General features: G+C 37.4%; 3 protein-coding genes across 3 annotated transcripts in view; 1 reads left to right on the top strand and 2 right to left on the bottom strand.

Annotated features, from left to right (window-relative positions):
• The window catches only part of LOC137274447 (sarcalumenin-like), a 276,599-nt gene that overhangs the window by 84,863 nt on the left and 166,100 nt on the right, over positions 1-25,636 (bottom strand). The gene's annotated exons all lie outside the window — the stretch shown is intronic.
• LOC137274443 (glutathione S-transferase C-terminal domain-containing protein-like) lies at positions 1,370-18,178 on the bottom strand. Its single transcript, XM_067807623.1, has 14 exons — positions 18,037-18,178; positions 14,207-14,619; positions 13,687-13,722; positions 10,500-10,570; positions 8,648-9,140; positions 7,979-8,193; positions 7,808-7,874; positions 7,160-7,256; positions 6,579-6,694; positions 5,391-5,435; positions 5,054-5,143; positions 4,373-4,579; positions 3,773-3,836; positions 1,370-2,581 (listed from the first exon to the last, which is right to left on the bottom strand). The coding sequence occupies exons 2-14, from the start codon at positions 14,570-14,572 to the stop codon at positions 2,424-2,426; spliced, it is 2,025 nt and encodes a 674-aa protein (XP_067663724.1). The 5' UTR covers positions 14,573-14,619; positions 18,037-18,178; the 3' UTR covers positions 1,370-2,423.
• LOC137274448 (mothers against decapentaplegic homolog 5-like) overlaps positions 18,677-25,636 on the top strand; it is a 36,117-nt gene continuing 29,157 nt past the window's right edge. Inside the window, exons 1-2 of the mRNA XM_067807630.1 lie at positions 18,677-18,869; positions 20,818-21,235. Of these exons, the coding sequence (XP_067663731.1) occupies positions 20,830-21,235 (406 nt within the window). The 5' untranslated portion in view covers positions 18,677-18,869; positions 20,818-20,829. The remainder of the gene's footprint in view (positions 18,870-20,817; positions 21,236-25,636) is intronic.

The following is a 25,636-nucleotide window of genomic DNA, read 5'->3' on the forward strand; positions in this document are numbered from 1 at the left end:
GACTCCAAATGGTGCAGTGTCCTGGACAATACTTCCCCATCTCGTTTGGCGAGCTTGGACCTGCTACTGTCAGATCACACGACACGGCTTGTTCCTGCTCTGCAACCTCTCTCCATGTTAAAATGTCACCCCCCGGAGACTCAAATACCATGATGGCGCAGGCTAGCAACATGTCCATTTGATGCTGATGTTCACCGCCCTCCCAGCCTGCCAGCATCAATCTGGTAACATGTAAATGAGTGTGACTGGTTTAGCTCCAAGCATTCCATAGCAATCTCTGTTCTATCTACGTACAGGACGTGTAGATGTGTGGAGAGCCAAATGCCCTTACCAAAACCGGAAGTGACTTAAAACCCATGAGCATGGTCTGACGAAATAAGGTAGTGTACTTCAATGGAAGAGACGAAGGAACAAACCAGATGGTCCTCATCATATTACCAGTCCATCTAGTGCTAGTCCACTCCCGTGCTCCACTTCCACATGGGTATCTTCTAGACCAGCCATTCTTTGTTTCATTCACGATGTCAGGTCCTGGTTGTCCGCAGAGGACAGACCATGTTGCCCAGACAAACCAGTGAAACCTCTGAAGATATGACGGGCAAGCAGGCTGCTTCCTGCTTCACCGCAATCTATCATTTGTCACAGGCAAGCAGTCAGATATCTTGTTCATCAGTGGATAAGACAATACTGTGTTGTTTCCTGAAACTGACCATCACAAAGGCAGTTAAGATATGACCTGTAGACCACAAAGTCATTTAGTGAAACATGCCGCCACATTGGGTAAATACTCTGAGGTCATATGGCCGATTCCGGAGAAGCAAATGAGCAGTTCAAGCAGGTGCAAGGCAGGGACCCTATTCACTGCAAATCTTTGATATCCACAACTTATGCAATCTATCATTTGTCACACTTCAGAATTGGTGTTTTTATGTCAGTCTCAAACATTTTTCTTTCCCTTAATTCTCATTTTTCGACACAGGATAGTGACAAGTAAGAATATATCCTGTTTTGGTGTCAGCCTTGGGAAGAGAAAAGCTCAAAATGACCCATGTCGTCTGAGTGTTGATGTGAGTGATGGTAGAAGATGAGTTTAACCTTGCTTGGAAGCCATAGCCTAGTTATTGAAGAAAACCCAATATGAAGCATGTAATGTTGCCCGCTTATATAAAATCCACATGCAGGGTTACCCTTAAGACAAACTTAGAAAGGTTATCAGGATGAAACTTGGTTTCTGGCAGGTCTGGGGTCTTAGGATGTAAATCTGCACGACAAAATATTCCTCCTGAGATGATGGCACTGAATTTATTCCCTGCACCAATGCTGGACTGTGGCATGGACAGATATATTAAAGAATATTCAAAATCATATTCTTATAAAATAAGATTTATTTTCTTTGGTCACCATTCATGATATCACAACAACATTATCACAGAAATGCTGAAAGTGCTGAGACACATATACATGAAAATTGAATGGTGTCAACCTTGGTATTGTTTCCTAACATTATGATACAATATGAAAGTTATGTTTCTTATGTGAACACAAGAGAGGGAGTTTGATTTGATGCTGCTTTGTTTTGCTTGTTGTATGTAGCACTCAGCAATATTCCAATCTGTAAATAATCTGTCCTAAACATTCCAGTGATTGGCATGATCAAAATGTGAAGAAAAGTGTCAACCAAGTAAGGCCTGACTACCCCTATCTCACTAGGGGCCTTTTAGGACATGCAGGGTTGCTGAATACTAATTCCGTGTACCAACTGTGTATTAAACAGCATTTGATACATTTCATGGCATTTCAGCTCAATATGGGAAGAAAGATGAGGTGACGCAGAGCTATGACATCAACCTCTTGGTGTTGTAACCAACAAGCAGGAGTATGCTGCTCATAAACCAGCATCTGAACCAGCCATAGGACATTTATGGCATTCCCAACTGGAACCCCTATTATCTGTTGGAACGATTGTGTGTGTCAATTAGATCAGGACAACTGAGATAACAGTGCACAATCAGAATCATTGTATTTCAAGCACTCCTGGAATGGTCTACATTTACAAATCAGTTCAATGCCATTCGCTTTGGATGTAATAAGGATTTTATGTCATGGCAGAATGAAATGGTATTCAGTAGTATTAGATATTAATCTTTAAACATTTTTCATTATGCTACAAAAGAAATACAAAATTATTTCCACAGACAGTTTTCACATTTGTTTGTAAATGTAAAACTGAATTGTTAAACTCATGTGAAATTCAATTTCAAGCAGGAAGTCATTCAGGATTAGATTTATATTTACTGTATAAGCCTTCATGCCAGTAACAAAGCTGAGTAATCAAAAAACCATTGCAATTAAAATGAATTGGTATTTCATCACTAAATAAAATTACTACTGTGAGATCATGGAAAGATGAATGAGTTCAGCTATCAAGACACTGTAAAGCTCCTGTGCTTTGGGGTTCCCAATATCAGGTTGTTTTTAGGAGTACATGTCAATGGCTGTAATGAGCACAGAATGACTGAATATCCTTGTTCCCTTGCCAGCTCTGCCCGATCTGTGTCCACCAAATTGCTGCAGTACCGCCCTACAAGACACAAAATAGATATACAGCACAGCATAGACCAGCAAATTACACTGTCACTAAAGTCAGATATCAGCACTTCAGAAAGATTCGAAAGACATATCATTATAAGTCACATCCAAACAACCTTCTAACAAATCACATCATTCTTTAGAGGAGTCTTTTTAAACTGAATGCAATACAGATAAATACCGATGCTTTCTGATTTCAAAGTTTTAAAGGTCATTTCGTCTTGGCCTGTGATGAGATGTTTTAAATGCTTGGTGTAGCATGTGTGAGCAACAAGATCTGATTGATTTTAATAACGTTACAGTATCATCCTGGTCCATCAACATGTTGAACATGACATCACTTAGCAATATTTAAGTTCACATAATCAGAGGACACAATAGTTCATTTCATGAATCCATGGTCAGTCTCACTGACTTGAAAGCCAGTATTAAAAAATTTGACAAGTCTTTCAGATTCTTTCTCATTGACAATAATTATTTCCACTCTCAGTCTCTGACTTTCCATGTTCAATGTTTGATACACCTTCGGCAGTAAAAGGGAGCAATATCTTGAAGAATACCATATGCACATTTGTTTTGTTGCACTGGGACCGCTATGCAAGGACTTCAGTTGTCATGATCATTTTGAGTTTTCTCAGAAACTATATCAAGTGAATTATACATTTGTCACAGAACAAAATGACAAAAAGCATATTATGGTTCTCTTTCGACACTGACATTACTTGATAGGATTATCTTCTGTCAACACAGTATCCACTTCGAGGTGGCGCTGCCCATGTTATGCTATGATATCGAGAATACCATAGATATATAGATTGATAACATACAAATAAAGGCTTGGAACCATTTTAATGTCAAACTATCAGCATTTCCCATTGATTAAATCATGGTGAGTATTACTTGCATATTCTTAGGCAGTAGCACTGCAAAATATTTCAGCCTTGCCATTTCAATGTTTGCCATTTCATACCATTTTAGCACTATCGGTGTGAGTGAGATTAGTTTTATGCTGCACTCAGCAATATTCCAGTTATATGGTGACGGTCTGTAAATAATCGAGTCTGGTGTAGCATTATTGCATATGGATCAAACATCAAAATAAAATATGCCTTCACTACCTGTAACAGTATGGGCAAGACCATCATGATGTGAATCCGGTCAAACATTCCTATAAGTCCCTTACCTTGTTCCTCTAGAGCTATGTTAAACTCTGTCTGGTCGGCTGCATGGCCAAGGGTAAGGAAATCCTGAAAATGAAGAGTACAACATTCAAATTAGTTAAAAAAATTGTCTTCCTGTTTGCACATTCACTAATATTCCAGTACGTCCTTGAAAGAAACAAGTCTGTACAAGACAACTGAAACAGTGAGCAATTATCCCCTATAAGACAACACAATCAAGCAAGTCACTGAGCCTGCATACGCAAACCAATTAGGTTCTTCTTTTGACCAGCACAAATGGCCTGGCACCAGTTCTAACCTGATGACCCCACCAAAGCCGAATCCATTATTTACAGATGTCATTTTATTATTGAGCAAAAGGCGCCAATACAAAATGAAGCCCAACCCATCATGACTGAAACAACCAGAAGGCTTTCCGTTTCTAGTTAAGAAATAGATCATTCAGCCTTCTTCCATGCATTAGCAACAGCTTGAAATAATTTTGATGTTCCCCAGGACTGCTAGTGTAACATAATGAGTAATATACGAAACTTCACATGTAGAACAAAAGTGGCAACATTAATATATAATATGTCATGAATGTTGACTGTGAACACTCTTACCTTGTAGGAAATATCAGCATTCACAAAGCACTGGCTTCTGGGATACGTCAGAAGGTGTGTCTTCTGAATGCTGCCATAGCAACAAGGGCAGATAACAAAGGCTGAGCTGTTGTTGAGGCACTGCTGAAGCACCATGTCTGTTGCTGATCCACAAGCATGGAGACACACACCAATGTCAAACTTGCCATGGAAATAATCAAGGTTGCACTGAAATCAGAATATTAACTGAACTCAAATACCTCAATGCAAAGATAGGCATCAGACATCAAATATCACTTCAGAAATGATTTGATCTTAGTTTGAAATCAATATCTGTAAAATATTTATCAACTCTTCTGATAAATTCATTACAAGCATGCTTTCAGATTACTAATAAAGCAATGACTTATTCTACAAAGGCATCTTATTAGTGTGGGCAACTGATATCTATTGATATCTGAAGATCCGAACAAGGATTTCTCAACTTGTCTGTGTTTTCGTTGTTTTCCCTCAAGATGAAGCTTTGTTACTATGTTAATATATAATACACGTTTAAAGGGTTAATGGACGTGTTAATTATCACGATATCATATTGATGCCAGTCTCACTGATGTAGCCCACTGGGATACTATGCAGCAGTGCTGCAGTTTTAAAACATAAATACCTCACTCAGAAACAAGATACTTAGTATCTCAGACATACCTGATAGAGAACAACATTCTTAAGTTTGAGAGCATCTATTCTTTGGATGGCTTTCACCAAAGATTCTTCCTTGTTTTCAATCAAGTATACCTGAAAATATGCAAGAGTAACTTACTATTCTGAATTACATTCAAAAAAGCATCATTAGCACTTACATATCTTGGCATCGAGAGTTGGTGTAAGGGAGGTAACCCATTAGCATCACCAGTTATGCCCCTTACAAAAACCAATGTGACAACAACAAAGTTTGATACTTCACAATTTTATGAAATGAATGTCTTTGAAAACAGACAGTTTTTTGCTCTGAATTATAAGCACCTTGAAGAGAAGAGCCTACCTTGCATTCAGGCAGGAGATATGCCGCAGTTAGGCCAAGATGACCCTGAAATAATGTCAGGCATAATGGTGGATTACAAAAAATTCAGTACAGTAGAATTTGTACACCTTTCTGCAGATTAGTCATATCACAGAGATATCTGTGTATTCGTTAAGTTTTAGTGGTTTAGTGTTGATGCTTTCTCAACAAAGAATTGCCAGTAAATTAATTTTTCGCTGCCCAAGAAATGCATTCATCTGTCAAGATTACCAGTAACATGAATACGATAATAAAACAGAAGAATCAGTATCAAACATTAATGGCTCAGCCAAGTCCATGTCTTGAATCTGACTAATTACAGGTGTTCAGGTAATTTCTATCTATGTACATACAGATGAAATTTATTAAAGGTGAGATGCAACAAAAAAATCAAACATAATTATTACTTATTCGTGATATATAAAAGGCACTGCTGATTAAGTTAAACAAATAAAATTATAAGTGTATAATCGCAAATAAAAAATACAATATTTGGTTCTGGGGTTTACCTCCATCAAAACGAAGCAGCCATGAAATATAACCAAGTCAGAGTCAGTGGGTATGCACTCAAGTGTAACGAAGCCTTTCCATTGGCTACTGGTTCATTTGCCGAAACGCTTAGTTGGCTCTTTGTTTATGGCTTATAAGGACGATAAGTGTTAATTTCAAATGGCATGTGGCCAGTGAATGAAGTTGTGCACTGCATATTGTCACCAGCAGACAGGCAAGCAGACATATAGGTGTCAATAAATCAGACACTGAGTTTTCAAGCCCCACGAACCTATTCACTGTGCATGCGTTATGAGCGGAGCATAGCTGTTGAAACCAGCCCTGGGGGAAAATTGGTGAATGGTTTGAACCCCGATTTCGCAGGCATTTTTTTCATTGCATTTTTTTTTTCAAGTTCATGGGCTGAATTGGCCTTTTTCATGATTTGTTTCAGAAAGTGTATACCGAAATGTATCAGAATCTGCAAAGTTGTGTTTTACGCTGCATGTGACCTTCAATAATCAATATATATACTACAATAATTTTCAGTTCAGTTGCAGTGCCAATACTTAAGATTTCTCAAAAACGGTTCTCTTCATTACCATTAAGATGTTGATATTTCATCATTTTGAATGCCATTAGAGTTTGACATGCTGAGTTATCTCCTCCTGTTGAACATACCCCTCCACTGCAGAAGTCAACAATGACATCGCCAGACCGAGCCATCGCTGTTACAGACGTCACCAAATTCTCTAGCTGCTGACATTTCCTCTCTGTTCGCTTGGCAGGAACTTGACCTGAAACATGGCCAAATCAAATTTTTGGACACGGGAGCAACAAAAAAAAAAGAAGTTTTCATGCGATGTTTAATACAGACTGATGAATGTGTCTAAAAAGACAACAGCATTTCATTCCTTCTTACATTCAAAAGTCAATTCATGGTCTGAAGCAAATCTTCCAAAATGTCACTGCTTACCAAGTGACATTTTTGGTGAAGTTTTTGTCTTTCTATAATTTCGCAATAATTCTCCAAAATAACATGTCATTGTTGCTATCTGTGTATGATGAAATACAATAGATAACTTAAACCAAACACAAAATAAAACAAAACATGCAGTCCACTAAGTACTTGCATTGGGAACAACTTTAACCAAGACAAAACACAGCATTCACCTAATGTTTCAAACTATCTAATGTTCTTGACAATATTGGTTTGTGTCACTATAACTTCCTTTATGAATTAAAACTTTGCCAAAGCAAACCTTCTTTGGGGTGAACAGCAGAGGGCATGGTCCCCCAATCTAGTGTGACATCACTTCCCCGCAGGTGTTCTCCAATCTTGGGGATGATACCACTGGCCTGGAACAGGAACAGAACAAACATGCAATCAGTCTTACAAGTTACTTCCTTGACATATTACGGTTGAAATTACAGTAAAAATTTCCACTCATGTGCAAGTGTGCATGGGCAAGGTGTAATTGTATTCAAAACATACTTATCCTGACTCCATTATCTGGAGATATACTAATAAATGGGCTTCACATATTGCATGTGTGCAATCAAACCCGGGTCTTTGACATGACGAACATCCATTTAACTATGCCACCCTATCAACTAGTCTGTTGTACAGACCCTGAAGCAAATATATCCAAGAAAGCCTATGCAAGTCCAGAAAATGTGGCAAGTCTAGATTTCCTTAACTTCTGAAAATGAAGAAAGTCTCAAGACTCCATTTCATTACATTATTTTTTTTATATGAATCTTTTTTCAGTAAAATGTGTTCATTACACAGACTAGTTGTTAGTCTACTCCACCTCCCTCCTGAACAAAATGGCACATGGACAAACTACACAGCAAAATACAGCCCTTAAACCAAATGACTGGGCAACCTTTGTATCCTGCACACCTACCCTAATCTTCCTCAAAACATAACTGACATCTGGCTTGTAGGCTTTGTGCTTACTTCTACATCTGCGGCTGAAACAGAAAGAGAGGAATGGGTAAGGTGGTGAATCAGTTGAGTTCATCACTCTTTGTTCAGTAATGCAGTTTTAACAAATTATAAATCAACCAAAAATCACCTGAGTTCCATGTCATGCTCAGTGACATCCTCACTGGGCAACAATAGCAAGATTCCTGCTGGCTTCACCTCTGTCAAGGCCTGAGCAAGGTGAGTGACTTGGAAGCAAGAGTCCACCATCAACTGGATTCCCTCTACTTTCACCATTTGTTCTAACCACTTCATGACACGTGGGAGTCTCTCAAACAGTTCACAGCAACTGAAGTTCATAGCCTCCTGAAATAACAAGTAGATATGTACAAGAGTACAACCACAACAATATAGTCCAACTGAGGCACTGTATCTGATGACAGACACACAGATAGATAGACAGACATGGTCTAAATGAGTGAGTGAGTGAGTTTGGTTTCACACTGCTCTTAGCAATTTTCCAGCAATATCACAGCAGGGAACACCAGAAATGGGCTTCATACACAGTACCCACATGAACTACTGCCCCGAAATGGTCTGAAGTCAAATGATATCCTTACTTTGTCATATGTACAAGGTGTCCAAAGTTGGATCATCAGGTTGGTGGGATGATTATTTAATGAGCACTCAGCAATATTACCCCTGTAAGGTGGAGGACTAAGTGAGTGAGTGGTTTTACGCCACTTTTAGCAATATTCCAGCAATCATGGTGGGAAAGTCACAACAAAAGGTGACCACAAAGGAAGAAGGTAAGACTTACTATCACATGATAAAAGTAGACAAATAGAACGAGATCTGCCACTGTCATCTCTATCCCTTCTGAGTACAGGTGAAGCAGCTCAACGTCCAAGTAGTTCAAGCTTTCTATACCCTTCATCAAGTCCTCAACAGAGTTATCCCCCTTTGCAGTAATCTGAGTACTTCCATTGTAAATATGTTTCTCACATATATTTGACACATTTTGCTTTTCCTCATTCTTTTCTCCACTGAAATGTTTAACTAGTCTGAATGTTCTGTTTCCATGGGGAAATTTTTTCTCCTTCACAAGCAGAAAACTGTTTCTTCGCAATGTACAATTTTTCAGTATCTGACTCCGCATTTTTTCATCGCTCATTTCTTCTTTGACCTCCTTTAATACAGCTCTCCTCATCTTGTCATCATTATGAATTTTGGGGGGTTTGAGAAAATGAGCCTCAAGTTTCAAAAGATCTTGAGGTAACTCAACTTCAGACTTCCCAGAGTCAGATACAAGTCTGCAAATATTAACCACAATTAGGCTGACAAAACATAATACTGTTACAGACATTGATTACTCGAAACATCAGAGCCATGTGTTAGGAATATTCTGTGTATGACAGAATTGTCTTTTTCAAAGGCTTCTGACTCTTAAAAAGAGTGGCGGCTACATGGTGGCTGTGTGGTACATCGGGATTTTCAATGTTCATCAGCTTTAGTGAAAATGTATGGCAAATTGATACAGACCCAGCTTATGTATACCAGGAAATTATCAAGGTATCTAATTTTTTAGGTTAATAACGCAAACTTGAAAATATTATATCCATGAGTTTTTCGAAACTTCAAACCTATTTTGTTAGATTTCATATCCATAATCCTTTCAACTGCTGGCAAGCAATGACTTCCTGACATTCACATTAAATCTTTAATGCAGTGTCGAGTCTATTTAATTGTAATTGTTGGTCCTGAATAATATGACATGTGAAGTCATACCAATACTTTCAATACATGTGATGCCACTCACGCAGAGACCTATGCATACATGTTTATAATGGGGTTGTTAGTAATTAAGGAAACTATATCGTCTGGGAAAGAATGGTGTCAACTGTCATGTTTGAACTCTGCTGACATAATGTTTCATGGGTCATTTATATCACAATAAAGGAAAAAACGTTTGTTTCATCACCTCAAAAGCTCTGGAGGTCTCAAACCTCGGAATTTTAGTGCCTTGAAAATTTTCAGGCATACGGTATATAGCTGAGCAACTTGTAAGCTCTTATGTGTATAAGTTACTGACAGACAGTTAAATCATTGGAAACATTTAAATGTTCATTCTGAAGAAGGTAAAGTACATTCCATTGGCTGGTAAAGTATCCAGTGGATTCCAAATAGTCAGAACATTAATGGCAAACATTATGATACTCTGATTTAGCAACTGTGTGAGTATTTCAAGGCTAAACAACATGGAAACCTCTCTGGGTCTTCAGTGCAACGAATCTGAGCTCAAGTATTTTGTTGCCAAAGTTAATTCAAGATCCTCTGTTTCAGTGAGATTTGTACCACAGATAGAAGTAAGGACTGTCTGGAATGATGCATTATTCAAATGATCATGACACTGCTTTAGCTGTTTGCTTTTCAGACTACACAGAGTGAGTGAGTGAGTCTAGTTTTATGCCACATTCAGCAATATTTCATCTATATGATGGCTGTTTTGAAGCTGTTTAAAACAACTTTATTCACATAATCTAGTATTTATTGTATTGCTATAAAAAACAGAAGCAGACACAAGAATATTACTGTGACCAGTGATGTTCCAAAGCTATCTCTAATAAAAGCTGTTAATGCACTCTGATTCACTTGAACTTGCTTATACATACCTAAAGTCATGAATCAACTGAGTCAGACTTTTGTTTAACTCCACTTCACACAATTTCGTCCAGCCTGACACCTGATATCAAAACAAAATCACAAATCATTTGTTTGGCTTTATTTACTATTATTAAATGATTAGGCACTCCAACTATAGGACAATACATCACTGATAATCATGTCTGGACCTGAAAGTCTGTCATTGGTAGAGACAGCAAATGCACTTTTCGGGGTATGATAACATGCAGTCAACTGATCTGCAAATTCATCTGGTTTAAGCTTATTTATTTCATGAAAAGGCAACGACAGAATTTTCATGATCTGGATTGGTCAACAAGCTCAAGAGAACTTATGTGAAGACCGCTCCCAATGTACATATATATATATGGAATAGTATCGCAAGAGAAAGATGATATCTAATGAAAACTGATGTTACAACATGTAGTCAGATAATTAAAATCATGATGGTTTTATACATGATGTCGCTTCCAGTTGGGATTCATAGCACTAAGGCTCCTTATGATTATAGGTTGTAGTATATGGTTTGCTCAGCTAAATCGCTAAGTTCATCTTGATCTGAATAGGTTGCTTGGGGACCTATTCAGACCAGGATCCCTTAAGCATCTCAAATTATTTAAGAGTGAGTTGGACTACGCTATAAATGGTATAGAAAGTTTTACATCTGAAGACAAATACATGCAGAATGATGCATTGGACTATTCAGAGATAATGAGTGAGCGTGACTTTTCAGCATTTATTATAAGGATATATTGGGATTTATCTTGGCTGCATATGTTCTACAGTCTGACATCACTGGTGTCTAAGCTGTGTTTCTTTACCACCTCAAGTATGAAACTGAATGCAGCCAAAGGATTCTCACAGATAACAAAGTTACCCATGACAGTAAATGCGAGCAAATGCCATGGTATTCAGATATGAAATGATGTACAATTAGGACTGCACAGCAATACTGGTATATCATGATACACTTTTCAAACTATATGTATTGCAACATTTTTCTGAAAATAGGTATATTAGGTAAAAAAAATATATATAAGAAATTTTGGGAATTATCTTTATGGTTTAAATCGAAATCTACACAGCCTTCCATTTATAACAAATGTTTTCCTTCACAAAATGGCATGCTGTTGTACTGTAAATTGTATGAAAATGAAAACAGAATCATTTACTGTGCAACCTATTTTGAGATTGCTGTTATCAGAACCATAACAAGTATCTCTGAAGACTTCAAATGGTGATAAAAATAAGTAAGTTCCTAACATATCCATACACATCACAATAAAGGTACCTGAATTGCAGTATCTTGCAATACAACACTTTTATATGTTGTGTCCTGACTGATTACTAGGTAACTGCATGGGCCAGTGCTCACGTTATCAAACACTTGTTTCCATTGGAGGGAGGAGTCTGTGTTGAATTGGTTGTATTTGTAATATTCAATATGAATGTAAAATGATAAAAGAGGACTGACTCACATTTTCATGTTATATGAGGTGACTTACGGTATGCAATCGCATGGTCAGGCTTGCTGGCTTGGATGATGAATGTCATTGTGTCCCAGTTGAACTAATTTAGCTAATAATTACAGTCACCAGACTTAATTATTTAATGACAATCATCATACAACTAGGAGATAGTGGAGTGCAGCTTATAACAAGCTAACAATTTGTTATGCGATTTTATTGTAGTTAGGCTTAATCTTGTATGTGATGTTCAACAATGGTGGTATTCAGTCTGTATCGTAATGTGCAAAATAATGAACACATTCTGTTTTTCATGTTTGTGATCCATTATGTGTCCAGTAGACTGTACATCATAGCATGTCATGTCAGACAAAATGGTTTAATTCTTTTGGACAGATTGTTATGTTCATGAATCAGCAACAATTACAACATATTTGTGTCCTATTTGGGGGGCAAAGGAAATCCAATCATATATATATAGAATAGTCCAGTTGGTCTGAATGCTTTCCTCAAACATTCTGACAATTTAAAAGCCTGAAAGTTTAGAATAATCAAGGAGACATGATCATGAATATCCCCCACCACACGGCTCATGTTTTCCTAAATCCACCAAGACATTCGTGTCCTGCCCTGAATCCACATTCCACATTTGGTTTCCTTATCTATAACTGAGAAAATCTGTCCCTGCTGGGGATACTGTGCAGTCAGTCAAGAAATGCATGACAAGGGCCATAACACTGGAACAAATTCTAACATGTTTCTGTTTCATAATAGACTAACAGCTAGTCCCTGAAATGAACATATTTTACTGAAAAAAAAAACTTTCATTGTGAAAAAAAAAAAATACAATGAAATGGAGCCCTGAGACTTTCTTCATTTTCAGACACATTTTCCAGACTTGCGTGGGCTTTCTTGGATATATATCCTTCAGGGTCTGTACGACAGACTAGTTTCATATCTACATCAAGACATTCATGTCCTTAACACATATCCATTTTGGTTTCCCTATCTATAACGGATACTGAGAAAATCTGTCCTCACTGGGGATACCATGTACATTGTTATGTTAAATATGGTTGCAGAAAACATGCATTATCTACTAGCCACATAGCAATGTAAAATATACAAGAACTGCCTAATATGTAAAATATTCTGGTAATGGAATAGAAGTTCTTTGATGTAATATTGTCAGATCGTATTTACCTGAATGACCGGTAGATTGGACCAAAACAATACACAGCTGCACAGTTGATCGCTATTTCTGGCTTACTTGAATCACAGCAAAGACGCATATTCATGTGAATATACGTCCTTGTTATGTCCTTGGAAAATAATAGATTTTACTTGGCCTTTGTTCCATATTATGTAATAAGTACGATAATGCAAATGTCTAATAACACAGGGAGTCATCCGTGGACCCCAAGATCCACGTTATGGCGAGAGATGACTGTACTAAGAAAAAAAATGCATGACAAGGGCCATAACTCTGTAACAAATTGTCAGAGGATTTCCATTTTCAAACTGAATCAAGGTACACATGTATTTATGTCCTGAAAACATACCAACTTTGATTTTCGTATCTATAATGGTTTCCTATGGTTTCAAACCTAAAACCCCATACCACTTACTTCATAAGAAAGGAACCAGTTTCCAAATAATCACTGTATGAGAACTAATTGTTGAATGAATGAACATGCTGAACATTCCTCACCTCTGCACACATCCTCAAGCTCCCTTGTCTGAAACCCTGAAAAACAGACACTTAGGGAGTATGTCATTAGGTAAGACACCATCTCAAGAGTTTGTTAATAGCTGCGATAATGACAGACACTTGGATTCAAATAATTCTGGTGTACAAGCACCAATCCATCTCAAACATCTGGAACAAGCATCTCAATATTCAGATTTGATTATGTACAGATTGCCACCATATTGCTGGAATATAGCTGAGTGTGGCATGACACAACAAACCAACCAAGTTTCAGCCACATCTGTCTTGTCATTTCTGAAGACTGCCTTTAGAAGTAAAGATGTCCATTTTGACAGAATTTATGTTCAATGTCTAAGTGAAAAGATCAATAAAGATCAATGAAAATGACAGATGTTTCTTTTGAAGATGTGTGACAACATTACTTCACATGGCTTTTAAGGCCAGGGAAACTAAATATTCAATAACCAAAGGTATATCCTGCATACTGCATGTCAAATACGTGTAATAAGGAAATAATTACCAGCAAATCCTTAAAGTGCTTGGTGGGACTGGCTGCATCTGCCATCTTAACAAGATGTCGAACTGCACAACAAAGACCTGACCTGACCATAGGAAGTTTGGGATCAAATATCACAGGCAACTGGCAGTTCTGAATAATCAGGGGAAGTAACTCTGTCTCTGTGAATGTGTGGTGGAGCTTCTGCAATGCATGCAGTGGTAATTCGATCTGTTCTTGACTCTGTGCAGCTGCATCCTTAACAAATATAATGTGTACATCCACAGGTGCACAATATTCTACAACAAACAGCACTGCATTTGATGAAAGAGTCACTGCACAACCACCGTTGTTTTTCAGCCTGCCACTCAAATACACTTCTGCCACCATCTTGGGTATTTCTTGTTGTGATTGTGAACGTGTTTATCTCCCTTCACCTGCAACAATAGGAAGTCATTATTTTGGTTATGGTGAGATTACCAACATCATTTCTGGCATAAACATCACTGCCCCAAGAAACACCCCCAGCTTGTGGACATACGGCTGATCTGGTATAAGTATACACATGGTACTCACTGGGCTCAAGTACACCAATCAAGATGTTGGAGCAATACAACTTTGAACATCTCTCTCTCTAACATTTGCCTCAACAGTTGGTTGCTTACAGAATCCCCCATCCCCATCCCGTGGCTGATCCAAAGATTTCTTAAAATTTGTAACTTGAGAGTTGGGAGTTTACTTTTAGTTTTACTTTGAGATGTGTGTGTTTTGACTTAACAATATCAGTCTTTAGAGTGTGTGAGTGAGTGACATTTCATGCTCCTATTCACATTATTTCAGCAATATTACATTGAGAGATACCAGAGAGCAGCTTCGAACCTGGGCCTCTGGCTTAACGAATTAACACTTTAACTACCCCACCACCTTAAGCCTGACACAATCCTGGTCTATCTCAGAAGCTCAGGTCATAAACGTCCACAGTGTAACAAACAAATATAGTTTATCAAATGTTTTTGGCACAGATTACAATATATATACACTGAGGTCTCGTTAATCCGACCTCCATTTATCCAACAATTGACTTTATCTGATGCTTTTGTTGGTAACAAATTGAATGACAGTAATTTTGTCTCAATTATATAGTCTGACATCCTTGCTAATCAGACAATTTTCTGTGCTACAGACGATGTTGGATTAACCAGACTTGACTGTATTTATTTTAAAATACATGATGGAATTTCTGGGGTTTTTTTTATCATGACGGTTGGTTAAATATTACCCAATGACCCACCATCCTTTTCTATCCATCACCCTTATAACACTGTCTACTAGGAAAACAGCCTATTAGCTGCACCATCCTCGCTTCCTATTCTAATAAAGACCACCTGCATGGTGCAGTGTTCGATACCCTGATGCACAATACCAAAAGATATTAAAATATGGTACTTGTTGGTCCCTGAGAGTTGCTCGACATTAATGGGTACAAGGACTCTGCTTAGAGTCAGTATAATGTATCGGAGTGGGGTATTCATGCTTAACTGTGGCATGGTATCTTAGTGAGCTAGCACAATGAAACCAGCTTAAAGGTCACATGCAACCAAAAAAATCAAACTTAATTAAAACACAGCTATCATTTATTCATGATACATAAAATGCATTGCTGATTAAGAAAAAACAAATAACCAACATTATAAGCTTATAATCGCAAATCAAATATTTTGTACTTGGGTTTACTTCCCTCAAAATGAAGCAGCCGCAATAACAAACCCAGTCAGAGCCAGTGGGTGTGCATTCAAGTGTAACAAAGCCTTTCCATTGGGCACTGGTTCATTTGCTGAGACACTTAACCAGCACTTTGATTATGTAAGCCTGATAGGTGTTAATTGCCTGTAGTCAGTGATTGAAGTTGAGCATTGCACATTGTCATTAGCAGACACACTGGCAGACATATAAGTGTTAATAAACCAGACACTGAGTTTTCTATGTGACAAAGTCTGCTTATCACTATCAACACGTTTTTTTCATGTAACGAGTGGATTAATTACTTCTTTGTGTGCACAACCAAGATTAGACAACTGCTCACAACCTCATACTCCGGGCAGGCATACTGTTTCAAACCCCACAAACCTATTCACTGCGCATGCGTTATGAGCGCAATGCAGTATAGCTGTCAAAACTACTTTTTCCCTCAGCGCTGGGGGAAAATTAGTAAATCGCTTGAACTCTGTTTTCGATGATTATATCATCAAGTAAAATCTGCCTCCACTGAACAATATGAACAAAGGAGCAATTCATCACTTAATTGACACTCCCAAATTTTAACATATCTTGCTTGCATGTTCTGAAACCTGATTTCATCAAAACGCTTCTGGAGTAATGCATAAACAATGGCTATATACCCTTCAGAAATGGGATGAAGAAGTGGAAATGTTTACCACACCACTCCTACTACTATTTTTGTACAAATGTTCCAAAGAAGACTCATGTAAGGTCAGACAATGGGCTTTCCTCCCATGTTCTGTAACTGGTATACCAGTGAAACAGGAGTTAAACACAGCTCATTCAAATATGGTCATCTGAAAAAATCAAATGAGTCCAGTGATTTGATTTTTTATTACAAATGGAGAAATGAGTTGTAAATTGTTAGATGCCAACATCTAAAAAATATGGAAAACTGTTTTCACAAAACATATTGTTTGTTTTTCTTTGAGCAAACAAAGTTAGAGAGACATGCTTGCAAGCAACGCTGTAAATTATCTTTATATATATCTTAACCTGTTAATATTTGAACTTTCTATTGTTATAACACAGACCCGTGAAGGTCCCGGGGTAGAATAGGCCTTCAGCAACCCATGCTTGCCATAAAAGGTGAGTATGCTTGTCGTAAGAGGCAACTAACGGGATCGGGTGGTCAGACTAGCTGACTTGGTTGACACATGTCATCGGTTCCCCATCGCGCAGATCGATGCTCATGTTGTTGATCACTGGATTGTCTGGTCCAGACTCGATTATTTACAGACCGTCGCCATATAACTGGAATATTGCTAAGTGCGACGTAAAACTAAACTCACTCACTCACTCACTGTTATAACACAAGGATGAGGGGACTGCAGAGAACAAATAGATTCTGATTTGATGTAGCCAAACAGGGATATGGTAAACAACTTCTGGCTTTTTGCATCTTGAATTGTCAAAATGATAACATAAGACAGGTACACCTTGCAAACATTTTTTATCAAATAGTTTTAATAAAACGCTGTCATGACAATGTCCTAAAGACATGAATGATCAGGAATGACTTCACATCCACAAAAATTATTTCTTTGTACAAAGATGGAGCAACATTAGTGCTGTTCAATGTTGACTAAATTAGTCACAATTTATTGCTAATGTGAAACTTCAGATGAATGTCATGACCTGTACATGTATACATCACGCCAAGATTTAGATTGGCCTTTAATGTACTTGTGAAAAGTTCAAAATGACCATTTTCGGTTGAACGTCTGAATCTTAAAGTTAAACAATTTTAATTCAAATACCATTTGCATCAATTACTGTTATCTTTAGTTCCCGAGGCGGTTGCCGGGTTGGAAAGTTGTTCAAGTTACTCGACTTCTAACTGTAAGCGCATGGTGTGTTTCCTGCATATGTTTTTGACATGATCGCAATCATACGAGACTGAGTCAAACTGGGAGAGTTATCATCATTCACTGCTAGGTCAGGTTGTACATATCAAACACGTGCACGGCAAGATGAAAATAATAAAAGGGACACGTGTGCTGATTATCGTGACATGCGAGATTGTACTAAATACAGCGATTGACATCACATTCAAAATACAAATTATGGCGCACCTGCTATCTGCATCGAGGCTGGGATAACTAAGCCCGATCTGTGAAACTACAAACACTTTTTTCGCTGTTTGAGGTCACACAAGTGTTGATGAGCACCGTATTGACTTTGCAATGTACCAGACGGTGTTCCCCTTGTATTTATCGCTGAGTACACTTTCGCATGAAATAGGGGTACCACGGACGGTGTTGTAAGTTTTTTAACAAATGTGCGCCTTCCGTTGCTGACTCAGTTATCGTTTTCATGTTTCTGAAAACATGCATAATGTACATGAATGCAAAAAAGGTCGTTTTCGGGGCTCGATTGAGCTACAAAGGTGAATGCAGCCCGTTTGTCAATATCTGTCACCCCTTAACAACAGTGGGTCAACCGAGCCGACTTTCTGTCGCCAGTCATTCGTGACGTCATCATTTGTGGGCCCTTCTACCGACACGCACGTGTTTACGTTTACGCATTAAAATAGTGCATCAACACATATTCCTCTCTTTAGTGAATACAACACACAACACAAACAATTATTGACTTCCTCGATAAAGTATGCATTTGTATTAAGAACAAAAATATACTTGGTGCGAAATATCTTTGTACAGCATACAGGAAGTACAAGTCAAAACGAGGCGCGCATTAATATGTCGGCCTACATTTCGTTGCTGCTGCTTCCCGTCTGACTGTCGCCACTTACAATAGCAAAGAAATTTTCAGCTTGCCCTGCGACTAATTTTGATGGAAAAATTTCATGAGTGGCGTTTCCCGCCCTAGAATCAGCTCAAGGGGTTCTGAATAATTTAGTATATATAATCAGAAGATAACCAGACCTACTTGTGGATAATATCAGGTAAAATTTTCACTTTCTTTCGGCAGAAATTTGGCCTTATCGCCATGTTTTCGATCGTGAAAAATCGCAACATCGTGGGGAGCGATGTGTGTGCATTGCATTGATCTGTCACATTCTCTCGCGAAAGATCGTAAGTTTGTCGGTTTTATTTGCAGCTGTTAGGAAATGTACTTAAACTCGAAGGAATAAGCCTCTTATGTCTCAGATACTTTCCTTAAACCTGAAAAATATTTTGCAACTTCATTTTGGTGTAGAAACTAAGCGAAATGTAATGGAATCAGAGAGGGCGTGGAAGTTATGCCATGCATGTATGTAATTTTAAAGTGTCCACCATCGCTGTAGAAGTCTTACATTTCCACTTTGTTGCATGCATCTTAAAGTATTATTCTTGTTTACTAGATGAATCATTCCATTTACTAGTGAATCATTCCATAATGTCAATACATCATGACCACGCCTGTCAGTATTTACAGATATATAAATTTGAGTGAAATGTCGTTAATTTATAACAGTATAAGTCATAGGAATTAAAATTCGAAGTTAATTTTTCATTTGAAACATGTGTATTACATTAATTTCTCATAGCCAGCTGCCAACATGGTTGCAGAGTGTACACATCTGTATGAACATTGTAGGTATGTGTGGAGTTTATGCATGCATGTCTATTCTATTTAAGTAATCATAATGATGTAAAGATATGCTATATAGTTATTACTGATTCCAATCAAATTAAATCTACAAGATTTTAATGGCTGCAGGGTAGAAGTTGAAGGTTAAGGTGGCTGAATGAGAATTTCCCTCATTACTCCATACATGTTTGATTGCATTGATTGCAAACAGTAAGAGCACTAACTTGACTTCAAGTGCAATATGGGCCTGAATCAATTACTGATGGTTCATTGTGACTTCCACTAACCCACTGCTCTACTATTCTGTACTCGTCAGAGACTGTCAATAGACCAATTAACAGTTTGTTAGGGGCCAATTCCCAAGTTATGACTTCCTGTCAAGTTAATTAACACTTGTGACACTGTTTTTCTGGGTACACAGTGTGTACTCTCCAAGGTGTTGTGAAGGACACAATTTTTAAGTGTGACATTATGGTTGAAAGTGCTATATTGGTGATTTTAACACATCCCAGAGTTCAGCACAGTGCCTCAGGTTGTTTTTGCTGTTCTTTATTGCAGATTTATAACTTTTCCATCTAGCAATAAATCTACATATTAGTATAATGTCGTTTATTTACATTATTCTGATAATACGATTTATGTTCCAGTTCTCTTCATTACATGTATTTGGGCAAAATGCTTCTAGCCCTAGAATGTGCTCTGTGGTGTCAGGGAACTAGTGTCAGTTATTAACTGGAGTTTATCTTTCATTCCCAGATAAAAGGCATTTTCGAAATTGTAAGACACTTGTAGGAAACCCATTTGACCCATTAGCTCCTTTATCAATGTAAAGATTGAGATTGAACCTTATCAATGTTTTGAAAGTTACATTTGTTGATCTATATTGCATCCTTGTTAAATAATGCTTGCTGGGACAGTTTTCCTTCTCATCTGTCATGTTTATATATTTCTTTCACCTTAACTATCTGAAGCAAGAAAATGATGGACGTGCCTTGGATTGTAACCAAAAATCATTGTGTTTGTTTTCATTTTCACCAGACTGAACCATTAAAATGTGAATGTTAGTGATGAACTTGTTCATAAACTTTTTGCAGGAATGGTGTATCTTTGAACCTTAGAATACACAAATGTGTTCCTATAACCAACATCTTTTTTTTTGTTCATGTGTGTCCCAAAGCGTTATCAAGGTTATACTTGGGCCACTGTTCAGCAATAAGTCATGGTCACAGGCATTTAAAATTGTCTACTTTCACTGTTTAATGATAACATAATATTCAGTTCAGGGCATAGACAATGACAAAGACTTTTGTTCATTTCAGGCTGGTTCAATCATGACGTCACCACTATCCAGTATATTTTCATTCACAAGTCCTGCTGTCAAACGTCTCCTTGGATGGAAGCAGGGTGATGAAGAGGAAAAATGGGCAGAAAAAGCAGTAGACTCTCTTGTTAAGAAATTAAAGAAAAAGAAAGGTGCTCTTGAGGATTTGGAAAAGGCCTTGAGCTGCCCTGGACAGGCCAGCAAATGTGTAACTATCCCTAGATCACTGGATGGTCGACTTCAAGTCTCTCATCGCAAGGGACTTCCTCATGTTATATACTGCCGTGTGTGGCGATGGCCTGACCTTCAGAGCCACCATGAACTGAAGCCACTAGAAATCTGTGAATATCCATTTAGTGCCAAACAGAAGGAAGTCTGTATCAACCCATACCATTATAAGAGGGTGGAAAGCCCAGGTAATGCTATATTATGTTTCATAATTGTTTCTTCGCTTTTATATGTCCTAAAATTGCTACTTTGTTTTCTTGCTTGTCATTCTCATTAATTATTCATTTTGAACAATGTTGGCAGTTGACAAATTGAAGGTGGTATAAATATATCCTGGGAACTGACAACAGAGCAATTTTAGTAGAAATAGGAGATAAACATGCTGTTTGATTTCTATATGTCCTGTAGCTCAGATATCTGCTGATGTTAACCTGAGACAGAATTTTCAACTGTTAAATTTAGTGTGCAGTAAGCAACTATAATCACTGCTCAGGCGTTTAAACTTCACTTTAAAGTCCAAGTGAAGTGAGCATTTTGATGTTGTAACATCTTGTGGCTCATTATAATGTAGAAAAATATTACTTCATAGGTGCAAATAAAAATTGCCAAATTTTTCATTGCAGTCTGTTTGCAGTGAAAATGTAACACTGAATTTCATTTTAAACAAAAAAGTAATGATTTTAAATTAAGATTAAGGGGGTATTCTTATTAAATAAAACAACACCAAGAACAGGCAGGGTTGGTCTAACTTGACACAGCTCACGTACCACACATTAATTTGTTTCACTGTTTCAACGAAGTTAAATAAGATTCTGAGGTTAAAATGTTTAATTGGCCAGGTAAAATCATGACCAATCGCAATCTTAATTTCGCTTTATCTTATTTACATTTTTGTTTGAAGTGAAATTCATTTATGTGTCTTCACTGAAACCAGACTGTAGATCATGGTCTGATGGCAGTTTTTCATAAGGCATTTTCTTATCCCATTGTTATAGGAAGGTAAGCTACTGAAAAATGTAAGAGTAATATTTATATGAAGTTAACTTTCAATAAAGTCTGTTACAGTCGTCCCTCACCATGACATGGATCTTTGGGCACATGGATTATCCCCCACTTTATATTAATTTATAACTAACCTGAAATAAAAGCGAAGTAAAATCACACTTCCCATGGATATAGCAGAACTGCTGTTTCGTGTATTGTGCCCAGTCTAAACTATTTTGTATCGCAGGATGTAATAAAAACAAACTTTGTAAATGAAAATAGATATGCAGTATGTAGAGGAAACTTTCAATCAAACATCACTAGACATAGAAATTGAATTGTTCCAGTTATGCTACCTGTTATTCAACTAAGCTGGAAGTAGCAATCACCTGTGCTCACATGTTTTGGTCCAGTGTACTGGTGATTCAGTTACACCAATCCAAATGTTCCATTGTGATTGTAACACAAACTGTTGGCAATTATCAAATAAGACTTCAGTGATCAGTAATACAGGTCTTGAGGTTCATGGTGGTAATCAGTTTATGATTGCTGAGACTAAATTGAAAATGGTGCCATCATGGTAAGCATGAAAACAGAACAGAGTATTCCGATGTTGTTCCCATAGAGAATAAGGTAATGCTATTTAACACACGTCTTCTCAGTTGTTACTATTAACAGTTTTAATGAATAAAGTTGGGATTGTATTCAATCAAATGATCTGTAATCAAAGCAGGTAGTTTCATTGTGTGTTTTCTGACATCATACTTTACCAATAGCTGCGTTTACCTGTGCTATTTATCATGTTGTGTTGCATCACAGCAAGCATCGTAAGTTCTCAGCTGATGGCATGTCTTTATGATAAAGTTGTCTTTTATAAGTTATTGCGATGTTCTTCTGTTCATCTGATTGTTGAAGAAAAACCTGGTAATTTTTAAGCATCGGAAAAACCATGGATATGTACAACAAACACTGTTCATTGCAATCTGCACTCAATTTCACTAGTTTACAATGTGATTAACCTGAGTTTAACAGATGTGTGATGTAGACGTGTGGTAGCTTGGCAACCATCTATTTCAAGAAACTGGGCCTGAAAAGGGAGTTTGTGAGTGATAGCCTATGAGTTTTGGTTCAACGTCCCTTTCAGCAATATTCCAGCCATCATCCCTGTGATGACCACGAGAAATGGGCTTCCCACATTGTTCCCATTTGGGGACTTGGGCATCATGAGCAAATGCTTTAACTGCTAGGCTACTCCACCACCCCTGTTCCTACAAGGGAGTGAAAATGTCAACGATTTTACCATTTTGATGTTTGTAAGTTTTCATTAAAGTTTTTCAACTCCCACTGAATCCCATGTGTCATTTCCCTCTGACAAAGGATATAATTCTTTTCTTTTCTTTCAGGATCAAACTCTGTGTTCAAATGATGTTTCTTTAGAACCACTGTTCACTTCAAAGTGGTAATAACTTCTGTCTTATAAGTAAGGGAACGAGGGCAGTGAGGTAGCCTAGTGGTTAATGTGTATGATCTTCATGCAGAAGACCTGGGTTCGATTCCCTACATTTGTGCCATGCATGAAGCTCATTTCTCATGTCACCACCTTGATATTGCTGAATATTATTGAAAGCAGCATAAAACTAAACCCACCCACTAATTATGGGAACAAAAAATGGACTGCGACTCGACTATTGAGGTTTGTAGATCAGCCTCCTGGAGAAAATATGGGAACCTCTATGTCTGAGAAATACATTGTTTTTCTTGTCCTTGTTTCTGAAATTCTACCCATGATTTACTTGACCCAGTGAATCTTAGCACTCTTTGGATCATGCAGAATCTTGTTTTCATAAGGTTTTGTTATTATTTAGTGACACTTGAGAAATTTGTGTAGTTTCAAGGAACTTGTTGAGGTCAGCAATGTATGCAGTGGATTTAGTTTTGAAACAATCTTTGATGATATTTCATGGTGGGGTTGGTTCATTTCTGGTCCTGATAAACTAATGACCAATCATCATAAGTAACAATCACATGTGGTATTTGTAATGTGTCTGACTGTAAGCCACATCTGCAGCATATTGCGTTCCAGTTTTCAATGGTAGGCAGTGACAAGCAGAGCAAGTGGGTATGCACCCATGCACTTCTCAGTCATGTCATCGCATTGCCGAGAAAACAATTAAGTTGCTGCTAACACCACCTGACGTTCATTAGTTCTAGCAATTTATTGTTGTTGAGTCACGGGTTATGTAGTAGGAAATATTCAAATTGTGAGAAGGAACGTAGACTGAATGTTTAGTCTAGTTGTGGACTAAACCTGGTGATGGAGTCATCCCATGTATGACAGATGATTGATATCAGTGTGATGTACTACAGTCCTCATGCTGATATATGTCTAGGCTTGCTGCAAGTCTCCTGAAATCTAGTAGCTGGTGTGAGTCGCATGATGTTCAATCTTCCTCTCCATTAGTCGGTAACCACACATTTTTTTGAAAAAACAAAGACAAACAAATCTTAAGTTTGCTGTGTATCAGTTTCTTTTGAATGGTAATGTTGCAAGTCAATTCATTTGATGTTAGCATGACTCAAGAGCGTTAGGAATTTTTTAGAAGTCTTATATTAATGAAGGATTTTTATTGTTTCCTAATTGGAGGTTGAGGAAAACTGAAACACATCCTTATGTCATATACTAAAGAGCTGACCTGATTAGTTTAACTTCTTGATGTGTAGTTATTAGGTTCTATGAGGGCTGATCATGATTTGTTATCATTAACTAACATGAAAAAATTACATATTATTGGGCATGATTTGTGTCTTAAATGGGAATATTTGACGACGTGTCAGTCTGAACTATATTCAGTAGCTGTATATGTATTCCCATTTGCTGCAAAAGCTTTGTTTGGAAGTGACATCAACTTCATTTGTACTCATACTGTTGTTAACTTAGTAATTCAAGAACTTGAACAAGATGTCTGCAAAAAAAGATCAAAATGTTATTTCCTGCATGTGAGTTGAGCAATGAATCTGCATTAAACATCAGTAATGTAGTAAATGATACAACAATTAATTGAAAAAGTGTTTTCCTGAGTAATGAGACAAGGGGAAGGGGTATCCTTATCCCATGAGAGGTTCTGTTTGTACTTGAGGCACCCCACAAATATACTGCTGACTGATTTTGGCATGTTTTAATTGGATTGGACATTATGTGATTAAGTTACAGCATCTTGACATTCAAAAGTTTCAAAACAAATCTATTGTGGCAGAATAAGAATGAAAAATAAATGGAATGAAGGTAAACAGCATGGGATAAACAAGAATGGGCAGTTGTTTTGCTCACAGAACCCATAGTTTTTTCTCACCATTAGTTCAAAGCAGTTATTAACAAGACCAAGGATCTTATTTTTATATATATTTATATATTTTTGTATCTTATACTTTAGCTATAGTGCGGCTAGTTTTGAAAACCCATTTATGTATCCACAGTAAAATCTACTTGAAAAGATACAGAAAACCTTATCTGGAATATGAAATGCAAAAGCTTCTGGTACTGGTTAGGGCACTTGCTGTATTATGGCTGCAATATTTCTTAAAATCTAAGGAGTTGAAAAAATTCC

This window comes from Haliotis asinina, chromosome 2 (assembly GCF_037392515.1).
Source record: "Haliotis asinina isolate JCU_RB_2024 chromosome 2, JCU_Hal_asi_v2, whole genome shotgun sequence".
Taxonomy (NCBI): domain Eukaryota; kingdom Metazoa; phylum Mollusca; class Gastropoda; order Lepetellida; family Haliotidae; genus Haliotis; species Haliotis asinina.

Excerpts from the sequence above, each read along its gene's own strand:
- LOC137274443 (XM_067807623.1), bottom strand. The coding sequence starts at position 14,572 with ATGGTGGCAGAAGTGTATTTGAGTGGCAGGCTGAAAAACAACGGTGGT. Across the intron at positions 4,580-5,053 it reads AGAATGTTGTTCTCTATCAG|TGCAACCTTGATTATTTCCA; the intron begins GTATGTCTGAGA and ends TTCTGATTTCAG. Across the intron at positions 3,837-4,372 it reads ATGCTGATATTTCCTACAAG|GATTTCCTTACCCTTGGCCA; the intron begins GTAAGAGTGTTC and ends CTTCATTTTCAG.